At 39.3% G+C, this 13,785-nt stretch overlaps 1 protein-coding gene across 11 annotated transcripts in view; it reads right to left on the bottom strand.

The window, feature by feature from the left end:
* Positions 1-13,785, bottom strand: part of Akap13 (A-kinase anchoring protein 13) — a 332,605-nt gene that overhangs the window by 250,692 nt on the left and 68,128 nt on the right. For 10 of the 11 annotated variants that reach the window (XM_087188505.1, XM_013075077.3, XM_021264786.2 and 7 more), the window contains one exon: positions 2,946-2,989. In XM_087188505.1, coding sequence (XP_087044631.1) covers positions 2,946-2,978 — 33 coding nt within the window. In that variant the 5' untranslated portion in view covers positions 2,979-2,989. Of the gene's footprint in view, positions 1-1,994; positions 2,199-2,945; positions 2,990-13,785 lie in introns of those variants that run through there. The other variant, XM_021264787.2, reaches the window with a different exon arrangement.

Genomic DNA, 13,785 nt, shown 5'->3' with positions numbered 1-13,785 from the left:
CCAACTGATGACACAATACTCACCATTAACAGATCTCAAACATAAACTAACAGAAAAGCTGCAACGTAATTTTGCTGTTCATTGTTTTTTTCTTTTGGTGCAGAGAACTTCCACCCTATCCAATGCACTGCCAATAAACTATTTTCTTTATCAAAGAGTATAAATTCCTAACTTGACTCATTGATAATGGAATACATTGTCAATCTCCTTTTCAAAAAGGGGTAACAAGACTGCCTCATTATTACTGCCGAATACCACTTCATGAAATTTGAAGTTTAAAGTATTCTTCAGCAGTGTCTGTCCAATTCACTGAAACATATAATCATACATGAACCACTTAATTTATTAGGACTAATCCTCAGAGCTTAGCCTTGTTTCCCTAACAGAACAAAACTTTTTTAAAATTTAAGACTTAGAATGGTTTCTATGACCAAATACAGATAACATAGGCTCAAATCAGTTTTATTACCAAAGAGCTGTGCCACTTTATCACAACATACTCAGACCTCAGACTCTCATCTCTAAGACAAAACAATTGAAACACATATTGCAGGTCTTTATTAACTCTAGTTCTCAAGACTCTATGACTGCAAGATGAGAAGGCTTCTGATCTTTTTGCCGCTATCTTCTCCTTCTCCTAATTAGCCTTCACACTACCATCAATAAATTTTCCCAAACTATTACTGCATTAGTTTCATAATACTGTTACCACAGATTACCACAAAGTTAATGGCTTAAAATGAGCACAAATTTATTTTTGTACAATTCTGGATTTCAGAAGTCTAAAATGACATTCTACACTAAAATCAAGGTATCAGCAAGAATATATTCCTCCCAGAGGCTCTGGAGAGAGAAAGTGTTCATCTGCTTTGTCCAATCTCTAAGGGGATATTATCCTTTGCTCAGAGCCCTTATACCTTCTCTTGCTTACAAAGATTCCTGTGATTACAGTGGGATTATGGGATTGTAATTCAGGATAATCTAAACCCAGAATCTTCTCACTGAGCTACATCCCCAGCCCTTTTCTGAAACAGGGTCTCACTAAATTGTTAAGTTTCCCTGGGCTGGGCTTAAATTTAAGTGTCATGCCTCAGGCTCCCAGAATGCTGGGATTAGGGACAGATGGCACCATGCCTGGCTGAATTAATCGTACACTTTAAAGAAAAAATTAATGATATACAAGGGGTGACTAAAAATTATGGTGAATGTTTAATTTAAAAGCAATACTATGGAACACATTGCCACTAACTCCCTTCAAAATATTCACCCTCACTTCAAAAATATTCCATCATTCTTATTACTTTCTGAAGCAGTTCTGAAAGTCTGCTTTTGTGACTGTCTGCAAGATAGGATCAAAAAAACTGCTGAGTGCCATCCAATGGAAAGGCAGGCTTGTAAAAACGTGGTATATCTGTCCTTATCCACCTTATTTACTGCATCTGGCACCATACAACTTCTGGCTCTTCCCCAATCAAAATGTCTAAGAAAGAAAAATGCTTTCAACTGATTTAGACAACTAAAGAAACTCACAAAACAGGAATTCCAGATCTGCTTCAGAAAGTGCCAAGAACAATGGGTTAAGTGTATTTCAAATGAGGGGGAGAATTTTGAGGGGAATTAATGGCAAGGTGTCTTGTACTGTAATAAAATTTTTTAAATTTAGACACACCATATTATACTTTGTATGAATTATATGTCAATAAAGGTATTTAGAAAAATCTAAGGTGCTCAATTCACATACATGCCTACTAGTGAACAAAACTCATCTCCAAGTAGTCTAGACAGCAAATAAGTACATAAATTACTATCTAAGAACACATTTTTTTTCTTTGTAGATTACATTTAACAAAAAAATCAACTGTGCCAACGAATTCTACATATGTCCCATGTTGGAAAGATAATTATTAACACAGCATAGTTAAAAATAAATACATATTATAAAATGAACAGCAGCTTTAACTATCAATTGCTCATCTGTGGTCATAAAGCAATACCTGTCTTCCTTCAGAACTGAGCATCAGCTGTCACAGGTTTACCACCTCCCATGATTTCCAACTCAACTCCAGCCAGGCAGAGTGTCCACAGCCCAGTGCCCATCCTCACCACTCAGCCAACACCATGCTCTCTGTCTCCCATCAGCCTGCCGTCTGTCTTTCTTCTAAACCAACTAAACAGTCCTTATTCTTCAGGGCCTGATTCCAGTCCTATAACAGAGAAATCCCTCACACTCACCATATCACAGCAACCCAACATTCCCCAGCCTCTCAGACTCTAGCTGGCTCCTCACCACTAGGTAGTTTTCACCACCTCAATGCAGCCAATTCATTTTTTCAAAAGTAAAATAAGCAGTCCCCTAGAATTTACCTTTGTCCAGCCCTGACTTGTTCATTTACCCACTTCATCTTATAATTTCCTCCCTTCAGGGAGACACATCAGCTTTTACCCGCAGTTCTTAGGGAAACAGCACTCTTCCCAGTGACAGAGTGCCACCTAGTTGAACACGGAGTAACTCACAATGGCAGAGAAGACCTCCATTTTATTTTTACAGAAATGTACTGCAGGTCGGGGCCAGGGATTTAGCTCAGAGGTACCACGCCTGCCTCAGCACAACTGCAAGGTCCTGAGTTCGATCCCCAGTATCAGGGAAGGGAAGGATGAAGGGAAAGGAAGGATGAAGGATAGGATGAAGGGAAGGAAAGGATGAAAGGGGGGGGGGGTCCCCAGCTTACACTATTAATAGTGTAAATAAATTCTTTAATCATCTCTATCACATGATGATGTAAGTTTATCATAACTAAACAACACAAATAAGTACAAAATAAAAAGAAATTGTGGGCCGGGGATTTAACTCAGTGGTTCCGTCGCCTGCCTCTCAAGCACAAGGTCATGAGTTCGATCTCCGGTACCAAAAACAAACAAAAAAAAAGAAACTGTTATTTACTCACGTATAATGGAGCTTGTTGTGGATTAAGTTTCATGACCCAGGACACTGAAAAAGAAAGGGAAGAAGTAAATGAGAATAAAATTAAAAGTTGTCACCAAGTTCAATTCCTAGTATCAAAAAAAAAAAAGTTGTCACCAAGATACAAAAAAACCATCTAAACTCCTTGCATACAAGAATAGTTCTGTTGGGCTGGGGATTTAGCTCAGTGGTTTCACCGCCTGCTGTGCAAGCGCAAGGACCTGAGTTTGATCCCCAGTACCAAAAAAAAAGAATAGTTCTGTGAATACAATCCAAAGTCTACACTGCTGTGTATCAAGCTTTCCCTAGAGGTCTGTGACATATGTAAGGAAGCTTAAGGGTTGCAGGATTCCTTTGTATTTCAGACTCAATCTTTTCAAGTGGGAAGAAAGATTTTGATTGAAAATTAGACAAGCCAGGCATGGTGGCACATGCCTGTAATCCCAGCATTTGGGAGGCTGAGGCAGGAAGACTGCCGTGAATTCAAGAGCTCAAGGCCAGCCTGGGCTATACAGGGAGATCCTGTCTCAAAGAAACCAAAGAACAAAACAAACAAAAGACAAAGGGCTTCATTGTCAAATTAAAAGTTTTAACAATCAACGGTATGTTTAAAGCAGTTACTAATGCAACACCGCTGTAGGTTCAGCTGCACTTTTATATAATCCCCCAAACTCACAAAATGCCACTTATTCACAGACTTCCCCCCACTAGACACTAGGAGATTGGGGGAAGGACACTGGCACAAGTTCACTACAGCCTTCTTGCTCACTACCCCTCTCTGAGAGAAGGGAAGCTACAACTAGTCTCTGACACTAGAAAGCCATTACCCCCCTCAGAATTAACAGCCAAATTCTCCATTACTGTCGCTAAACAAATTCTCATAAAAATCTTATGAGCAACTTTGAAGTTTTCCAGGACTATGTAATACATTCCTGAATATTAAGAATAGCGTGTTCTTAAAGTTTAACTTAGTGATTTCACTAGGATCTCAGAATGGCCAGGTCCTTTGCCAAACACCCTGCATTTGAATATAAGCTGATCTCATTCTCATTAGAATCAGAGACACAGACCCAAGCAACTTTATTTTAATTTCCTCTAAAGAACTTTCTTATTCACAACAGGTAAATTAAGATACATACTAACCAGTCAAAGTAGAGAAATGCCATTCACACAAGAAAAAACTAGTGATATTCTACATCTTGCATTTTACCATATCACAGAAACCTCACTAACAATAAGTTGAGATTCAAGCAACATAAATTCAAAGTTATCAATGGTCAAATGTTTAGAACAAAGCATAGGGCCTTGGTGTTCATGCATAATTTAAATAAGAGTTCTCTCAATATTAAAATTCTCACAGTTCTGCCACAGACCAAGCTGTGTTATGATCCAAAGAGCAGTTAACCAACATGGGGGGGGGGGGGGAGGTCCTGAGTCCCCTATAACCAGGCTCCTAAACCCAATCATCTCCAACCAGGTGCAGGCTATAGGCTTCAGACAAAGGCAGTACTGACAGGTGGGAACTCCCTCAGTACCCATTCTCTGGTCTACCTCCCACAAAGTAACAGCCCCCTGGCTAACTCCTGCCTGCCTTCGGTTAATGACCATATACCGTCAGTGTTAAAAATCACCTGAAAAAAATCTGCACTGAAAACCAAGCTTGAGAAATTTAGCAATAACCCACTCTTTTAGTAAAAAAAACTTACATATATTTCAAACACATTACTGACTTACCAGCCTTCTTATGTTTCATCATTTAATAAAAAAAAAACAGGACAACTGTGTAAGGACTGCAATATCAACCTATCTGAATGGCTCCCACTGAATTTGAATAAGAGGTGGTGAAACTCAGATGGGTGTAAGGAAAGGCTGATGAACTCACCTTTGAAGTATGTTTGGAAGTATGAACTGACATAAACCTATTAGCAATTGAAAGTCTTCATTTTGTCAACATACTTTTGATCAAGCTTTCCCAAAAGGAAAGTTAATGAAATGCACCTTCTATCCAATGATTTCAATGAAAAATATTGAGAGAAAACTATAATTTCTTCCTCACCCAGTAACCAATGAGTGATATAGCTCAAATTCCACCAAATCAACAAAGCTGCTTTTGTGTAATAGCCAATACATAAGAAATAGATTGTAAAAGTTTGCTAACATTTGAGGCATTTGCTAACATTTGCTGGGTGTGGTGCACAACGTCTATAATCCCAGCACTCAGGAGTCTGAGGCAGGAAGATCATCTCAGGACTAGCCTGGGCTACACAGTAAGTTCAAGGCCAGCGTGGACTACACAGTGAGACCCTGTTTCAAAAAATCCCCTTCCCTTAAAGGAAAGATGGAAAAATAAAAAATATGAGAAAAGGAAAAACATGGAAACAAAGTCTTTGTAAATAGGGAAGGGTGAAGGGGGTGAAGAGAGGATAGGGAAATGGAGAAAAAATAAGAACCAAGATCCCAATGATGAATGTAACTGTATTGTATACCTAAACTGTACTAATAAACTAAATGGAAAAAAAAAAAAACCCTTCCCCTAAAACAAGAGAAGGATGTAAAGCAATAAGCAGAAGTATAGTAATTAAGTTTTTAATCTTCCTGCATTTTTCACTTTATAATACTGAAACAAATTTCATAGATTGCAGTTATACAGAGTGACATATTTGTTTTATGTCAAAATAAGGCTCACCCAATTTTGATACAACTGTCTCAATTACATAAATTAACCTTCTCCCTACAGCGTTTCAGAGAAGCAAAGAATGGTGCCCACAATTCTTTCTGCACTTTGGTATAAACTACCAGGAGCCTTTTTCTCACAGGGTACAGTGCAGACACCATCATCAGAATGTGGGAGAGTTGGCTGTGCAATGCTTACAATAATAAACAGCGCCAAGTTTTAGAATTTTTGAAATTCATGTTACCTGCAAAAGAATAAAAACTCAATCACAATTATAGAACCATACAGAAATAAATATAAAGAGCTATAAGCTAGATTTGGGCCGGAGATTTAGCTCAGTGGTTTCACCACCTGCTGTGCAAGCTCAAGGACCCGAGTTCGATCCAAAACAAACAAGAAAAGGGCTATAGCTGTATGACAGACTTTGGAAAGAAAGGGGGCAGAAAACACTTCTGCCAAACCATGAACCTAAGCCAATTAATTCTTTTTTTTTTTTTTGGTACCGGGGATCAAACTCGGGTCCTCGCGCTTGCGCAGCAGGTGGCCAGTGAAACCACTGAGCTAAATCCCCGGCATAAGCCAATTAATTCTTAACATTAAAAGCTACCTACTCCCAAACAGTCAAAACCAGTATCCATCCACTGGTCAGAAAACACTGTTTGTAAAGGGCCAGATGGCAAATATTTGAGGCTTTGCAGGTCATATGTCTCTGTTACAATATGTAAATGAATGGACATAGCTGTGTTCCTATAAAACTTTATTTTTAAAAGAGGGAGCATGCTAGATCCAGTCACCAGACCATTGGTCAAAAACTAACAAAATATCTTTTTATAACCCAAAGAAGCAGTATGTCCCCATTCACCAGCTTTATAAATGTCTCAAAGATGTTGTTGTCAGCTAAAAAAAATATATTTCAATACAAGAAAGTCACAGGGTTCTGCACAACATTCTCTAGACAAGAAATTGAGATTCCAAATTCTCTAGAGATTAATGGTATGATCTTAAATAAGTCACTTGTATGAATCTTAATGTCATATACTGAACACAGCAATTCCTGTCTATACTGTAAGGCTGCTGTAAGATTAAAAGACTTAATCCAATATAGAACTTATGCACACAGCCAGGCACAGAGCAGAAGTCACTGCTTCTTCCTCTTGGAATTTCTAGGTCTCAATGGAAAATAAACACATAAGATAGTTTGAAAACCATAAATAGCTAAATAAAAGGTTTTAGGTATCCAAATTTGTCTGGCAACTTCTTAAAACATACTGGTGGGTAAAATTAAAATTCTAAAGTATCAACACAATAACCATAGAAAAGAATCTAGAATTAGCAAATACTGAATTATTAAGTATACACAGCTCTAGAAATTAACACAAAATTTTCATCCTAATTATCTGTTCTAAAGAACTATTCAAACAATGAACAAATATAACTTGTAAGCAAGAAGAAAATGTTATACACAATGTTTAAGATACCTGCCATTTCAATATGTCATGAATTGGAAATGAGTAAAAATACTCTCTAAATTTGCAAAACTGAAAAAAACTCTGATTTACTAAAGATCTCTAGACAGTCTGCATCTGTTTGTATGTTAACATAAATCAAATTCACTATACCAGAAAAGCCTTTTAACAGGTGCTTCACCTACAATAAAATGTCCCTGAAAAGCACATTAGAGGGGAGGCTACTTCACACAAGCCCAACATCGTATCGAGTAGTTACACTATAAACTTTTAAGTACAGTACCTGTTAGCTTGTGATCTCAGCTCATTTCCTAAGGACCAGCTGTCATGTCTATCAAACCTATCACTTCAATTGCATGGTTTTTATCATTCACAATACAGAAGCTTTCAAATCCTCAAAAAAGATGCACAAACCAATACTCATATTTGCTCCCAAGTCCCAGTAGAGAGAGGACAGCTGTTTGGGACTCATCCAAGTGTAAATAAAGGATTTTTACCTTCAGAGCACCTCCACTGTAGAATGTGCTTCAAATGAATTCCTCTGGCCAGGGACCCTGCTAAGACTTGGCTACAAGTCTTACAAGTTTTCAATTTTTGAAACCCACAAAAATTTACAGTGAGGGTTAACACAGAAGTGACAATGCATGTTCTGGATTCTTGTAAAAGAGTCACTGTTCAGCTGTTCCTAAAGGAAAATAACAGGATTCAGTCTTTTCTTTATTCCTAAGGAGTATGAGCTGGTGGCTATGTTATATATTGTTATATATATATGTTATATATTGCTTGGGGAAGGTGGGGAGGCTGGGAGTGGGTGCAGGGAATTCTACACAAAACAGAAAGCTGCAAAGTATGCAGAGTGAATAGGCTTTTCCTGTTGAGGATACTGAGTTTACAAAAACTATATATATATATAAAATGCTACATGTACCAAATAAAGTTTCTGAATAGGAGACTAAGAAAGTCTTAACGGTACTGATGAAGCCTTTACCTGTTTACAGCTGCTTCAAATGAATACAGTAATTAGTTAATAATTTACTAAGGTTTAAGCAGTGATTCCTGAACCTTAATGTACTTGAGTTCCAACTGAAGGCCTTTTTCAATAATGCAGATTCTAGGCCCCACCACCAGAGATTCCAAACCAGGAGACAAAATCTGGTGATATTTCTGCTCTGGAATAGCAGCCCATACCTTAGGAAACAATGATGTTGAGACCCATGACATGTATTTGGCAGTTAGCCTTGCTTTGCCCAATTATCATTTGGCATAGTACTTATTAACCACCAAGAAAAAATACGAAGCGCTGATCATAAATTGGGGTTGGGCAGTTTACAACAGCAAGTAGGTAGGACACGAACAAAGTGAAAAGTCCAACACAGGATATTACTCAATAGTAAAATATATAAACATATGTTGTGTTTAGATGTTCCCCCGAAAGTCTCATGCAGTCATAGGTGGGGCTTTTGCAGAGGTGACTGGATCTAGTGTGATGCTGGGATTGATTCATAGTACAATGCTACTAGACTCAAGGACACTACAATTAAGGGTGAGAGTGCTACTTGCCCTAAGTCTGGATAACATAAAAGGGGCAGAAAGAGCTGTGATCATCCCTTGCTTGCTTTGCTGCCTTCTGCTTGCCATAAACTATTTTTCCTCTGTGATGCCTGTCTGCCATGCTGCCCTGCTTTGGAGTCAGTTGATTATAGACTGAAATCTCTACAACTGTGAGCCAAATAAACCTTTCCTCCTTTAACTTTAGATGTTACGTATTTTGTCTCAGCAGTGAGAAAAGTAACTAACACAGACCACCAGAGAAGTGGAATCATTGCTGTGACTGTACCTGACCATGTGGTTCAGGAGCCTTTGGAGCTGGCTTGTGGGAATGGAAAGAGTTAGGAAAGGTTTGGAGATGTCAGATGAAAAAGTAAAGCTTGAATGCCTGAGGCTGTACTTAATAGGAGACTCTGGTCAGAGTGCAGGAAAATCAGAAGGCTGATAGAAATCCTGGCAGTAAAGATCAGGCTCAGGAGGTTTCTGCTGGGAAGAAGGACTGCACTGGCTGTTAGACTCCAGACAGTATGTATTATGGCTTGGCAGAAAGTTTGTCTGTATTTTGTTCATGTGCAGAGAATGTGCCTGAGACTGAGATTAAGGGCAATGGATAAATCTTTTAGAAGAAATTTCAAGGCAGTCTTATGCTAAGGTGGTGGCATGGCTACTCTTGGGGGCATTTAGCAGGATTTATTTGAGAATCAAGAGCAAAGAGTACAGCAGAATGATTTAAAATGTTGTGAGTTTGTCCAGAAAGGAAGCTCCGGGAAAGTTGCAGACTGCAAAGATGGAACAGAGGAGAAACTGGTCACTGAAAATTCAAATTGGTCAAGGAAAAGCCAAGTATTTCAGAAGATAACAACAGAAAAGATGGCCTGAGGACATCACAGGAACCAGCAGGACTTCAGCCTCTGCAGCCTCAGAGTTGCAAAGGTGGAAAGACTGTTCTGAGAATAGACCCCAGAACACCATATTCCAAAATGGCAGCAGCCTAGAGAATTTGCTCTTTGGGACTGGGTTCAGAGTGTTCAGGGATCCAGGCACTCAACACCTACACTCAACCAAGAGAGAAGGAAGCCTGGCTACTGCACCTTGCCATCATCCACATGATGCTGGATTTAGGTGCATGCAGAATACAAGAGTTGTGAGGTCAGGAAGGCTTCCACCCAGATTTCAGAGAAGGCTGGGAGGTCAAGCAGTATGCCCCTGAGAGGGCAGTGTGCAAAGCTCGAGTGTGAAGTTGAAGGTGCAGTGGAGACCCCAGAAATTTGGAAGAGCTAAGACCATGGATTGTCTGAGAAAAACTGCAAGGAGGAAGGAGAGCTGGCCCAAGAGAGAAACCAGGAGAGCTACAACCACCAAAGTGCCATAGGGGCAGAGCCACCCAAGACTTTTGGAGTTCATAACTTGTCAGGTTGCTGGGGATGCTGGACATAGAACTACAGGATTTAATATTTGTCCTGCTGGACTTTGGTCTTGCTTTGTTCCCATTCCTTGCTATCCATCCTCCTGTTTGTAAAATGGAAATGTCTATCTTGTGCCATTGAATGTTGGAAGTGTTCAACTTTCTTTTCATTTGTACAGGGGCTCACATCTAAGAGTTTGCCTCAAATCTCAGAGACTTTCAACTTGGACTTTTCAAAAATGCTGAAACTGTTAGGACTTCGGCAATTGTTGGAAATGGACTAAATGCTGTTTTTTTTCATAAAGGGATATGCATGAGTGTGTGTGGGGGGGGGTTATGGCTTGTGTTTAGAAGTCCCCCCAAAGCCTCATGCAGTTTTAGGTGGGACTTTTTCAGAGGTGACTAAATCTAGAGTATGTGGTTGATTCATGGTACAATGGTAAGCTGGAGGGTACTAGGATTAAGGGTGAGTGCTACCCACCCTAGGTAGTCTAAATAAGGTAAAAGGGGCAGAAAGATGAAGTTAAGACCCCTTGTTGTTTTTGCTGCTGTGTGAGTGCCATGAACTGTTTCTCCCCTACGATGACCCTCTGCCATGTGCCACTCTGTCTTGGAACCAGCCAACTATGAATTGAACCTCTATGAACTGTAAGCCAAATAAACATTTCCTCTTTCAACTTTGGATGTCAGGTATTTTTGTCTCACAAGAAGAAAAGTAACTAAGACAGGGCTGGAATTTAGTTCGGTGGTGCTGCCGTCTGCCTTGCATGCACAAGGTCCTGAGTTCAATCCCTGATACCAAAAAAAAAAAGTAACTAAGACAACATAGCAAATTAAAACCAAAACAACAGCAATAACAAAAAAACACACTCACTCACCTAATTTATTTTTTATCAATGCTGGATTTCCCAATAAGCAAAATGATCATAAAATTTAGATCACAAGCTCATATTTGTGTGCACACACACAGTATTGTGACATTTAAAAAATCAAAATTCTTACCACAAATTTCAGGCATGTGCCTGGCCTCTCTTACTTATATGACTCAATAATGGTAAATAATCTCATTTTTGAGCCCCCAGATTATTCCATGTGCCAATCTAGCTACTGAGCTTTAGAGTAAATCATATATGGATCCTGTCAATTTAGCAGGAGACATACGTATACATGTTAACAGTTAGCTAAATTGTAATATGATGAGAACAATAATAAAAAACATTCCAAAGATCAACAAGCAATAAACTCTAGAAGGTAGAGACCCAGATGGAGATTACTGGATGAAGGGAGTCACGAAGCAAGTTTCACAAAGTGGTTATGGGAGGAGCACAGAGCAGAAAGAATGAAAGATACAAGCAGAAGATGACGGGAAAGGGGTCAGGAAAGCTGTCTTAGAAACCAAGGAAAGGAAGTGAAATGAAAAAAAGAGAAAAGAAGAAAACCACCACAACATGGCTATACTCTAAAAAAATCACAATCATAAGGAAAATGGCACTGACAATTTTCTTTTCATTTAAGCTAAGCTTAAGTTTGTTATTCACAATTGCAAGTTCAAAGACTGACAAAAAGCACTGGAGGATATTTGCAATCACACAGTCTATACTCAAACTTAAGCGTCAAGAATTACAACCTATAAGGCTAGGCCAGAACCCCACCATGGCTTCCCTGAATTACAGCTAGCAACAGCTGGCTTTCCAATCAATCTGCACAGGCACTTCAGTCTTCATCCCAATCCCATAAGCCACAAAACCTTATACGTAGTAATTACAAAGGGGTCTCAGCAATATCCCAGATCATCTTTTTCCCTAGGGAGGAATCACTGCCAGCTTATATGCTTGTAGACTGAGGTGCCAAAGTCGTATCACCCTGAGAAATTCTCTCCACTGGTTCCTCTGACTCAACCTTCCTAAAACGCTAGTTTCATTCTGCAGCACCCTCTCTGTTTGCCCACACTGGAGCAAGCAATCTTTTAAAAGGGGTTTTTTGAGGTTCCAATTCCGTTTCTTTAGGAAATGCTAGGGCATTATACAATAACAGTAACTTGCCAAGACTCAAGAAAGAAAAGTACAAAACTAAATTGTGATCAGTTCTGGGGATACACTAGATCCATGTCACTTTTTCTAGAGCTTCCAACCTTTGAGGCATAAAGATGGATAGCCCTGCAGCTGGGGCCCCATAACCCTAGAAATTGCATCCACTGATACACATGGCCAGCACAGTCACTAGGTTAGCTACATTTTCTTTGTTAAAAATAAATGCATTTATTTTACATCAACTATCAATAAGCTACACCAATGAACAAGTGGCTTAATGGTCAAGCTTTATTTTCCTCATCTGTAAAATGGGGACAAATAAGAACAAAAGATGTGTGTAAAGTAACAATGGCAGACAGTAAGAAAATATTCAACACCTAAATTCCCAATCCAATTACATAACCATTTCAGTATTGACCCCACATCACAATCAACTCCCATAGCTCTCTGACCATCCTAATCACTTGTGCTGATCTCTCTTCTAAATAAAGGGTATCAGTGAGGAAAATGAAATCCCAACAGATTTGTTGCTCCATTAAATAAGCCATTTATTTTTCATTGGTGAGTTCTCAGAAGCCATCCATACTCCTCTCATTTCCCCTCCAGTGCCTCTGAATATTGTCCACATTCCTCAATATCTATGCAACCTTATTTAGCACTCCTTCCCCAAACCACACCTTCCATCCAGACCCTGGACACACCATCTATACCAGCAATGGTAAACCTTTCACAGCTTTTAACTGTAACAAACAGCCAGCCCACTGCAGCATGTGTGCCACAGGTTCACTACCACTGATTTATACAAACCACACTTAAGAATCCAGTCATGGCTTCTGTTCATCCTAATGCCTTCTACTCTTGATGGTTTTGATCATAAAATTATTGCTAATAATCTAACTCATGCAATCAGCAATAAGTCATATATTGGCTGGGATTATGTGTGCGTGTGTGCACACACGCGTGCAAGAGCTTGATTTTTCTCTCCATCTTGTTAATCCTGGTCAGTCATATTATAGATGCCTTCTATAGCACAACCACACATGCTCTACCATCTGGCACAGTACTGAGCCCCCAGTGAACAGTAAAGACTTGTACGACTTGAACATCAGAGACAGAGAAATTAATCAGAATTTCTTTGTCATACTTTGATGATATCATCTGGACATTCAACACAATGGGGAGGGCAAAGTGCTATTTTATGTAGTACTTAGGCTATCACATGACGGTTGGTACCTCTGAGAAGAGGAACACATGCACATTATTTCAATTCCCTTTCTGTGTCAAAAAAAATTCTGTGGTTTCCTGCAAAACTGGTTTCTGCTACTTTGTAAAGATCTACATGAGAAGAAAATTCTCAATAGCCATCCCACAGGTGAGAATTTTGCCACCAGCTGTATCCTGTTATCCAAATAAGCTGTGTGGACTTCCAGACAAGGGAGAGCAAAACCGTAAATTCAATAAATGCTGACATTCTTATCCCTATGGTAGTGAGAATAAACTTTCAATTTAGAAAAACTCATACACAGCTGGGCTTCATGTAAATTAACTTCTCCAGAGGTTAAAATAGATATCCGGTAAGGAGAATGCCAAATTCAAGCCATTTAGACTTCCTCCATCCTCTCCAACCTCTATCATCCTAGAACAGCAAGCAGCCCAATGGGCTAACCCAGTATAAACCACCTGGAAAGACTAAATACAGG

The sequence above is a fragment of the Heterocephalus glaber genome, unplaced genomic scaffold (genome assembly GCF_053883595.1).
Source record: "Heterocephalus glaber isolate CG9 unplaced genomic scaffold, H.glaber_assembly_v1.0 deba00001531, whole genome shotgun sequence".
NCBI classification, from domain to species: Eukaryota; Metazoa; Chordata; class Mammalia; order Rodentia; family Bathyergidae; genus Heterocephalus; species Heterocephalus glaber.
This window is presented reverse-complemented; position numbering and strand designations above follow the sequence as displayed.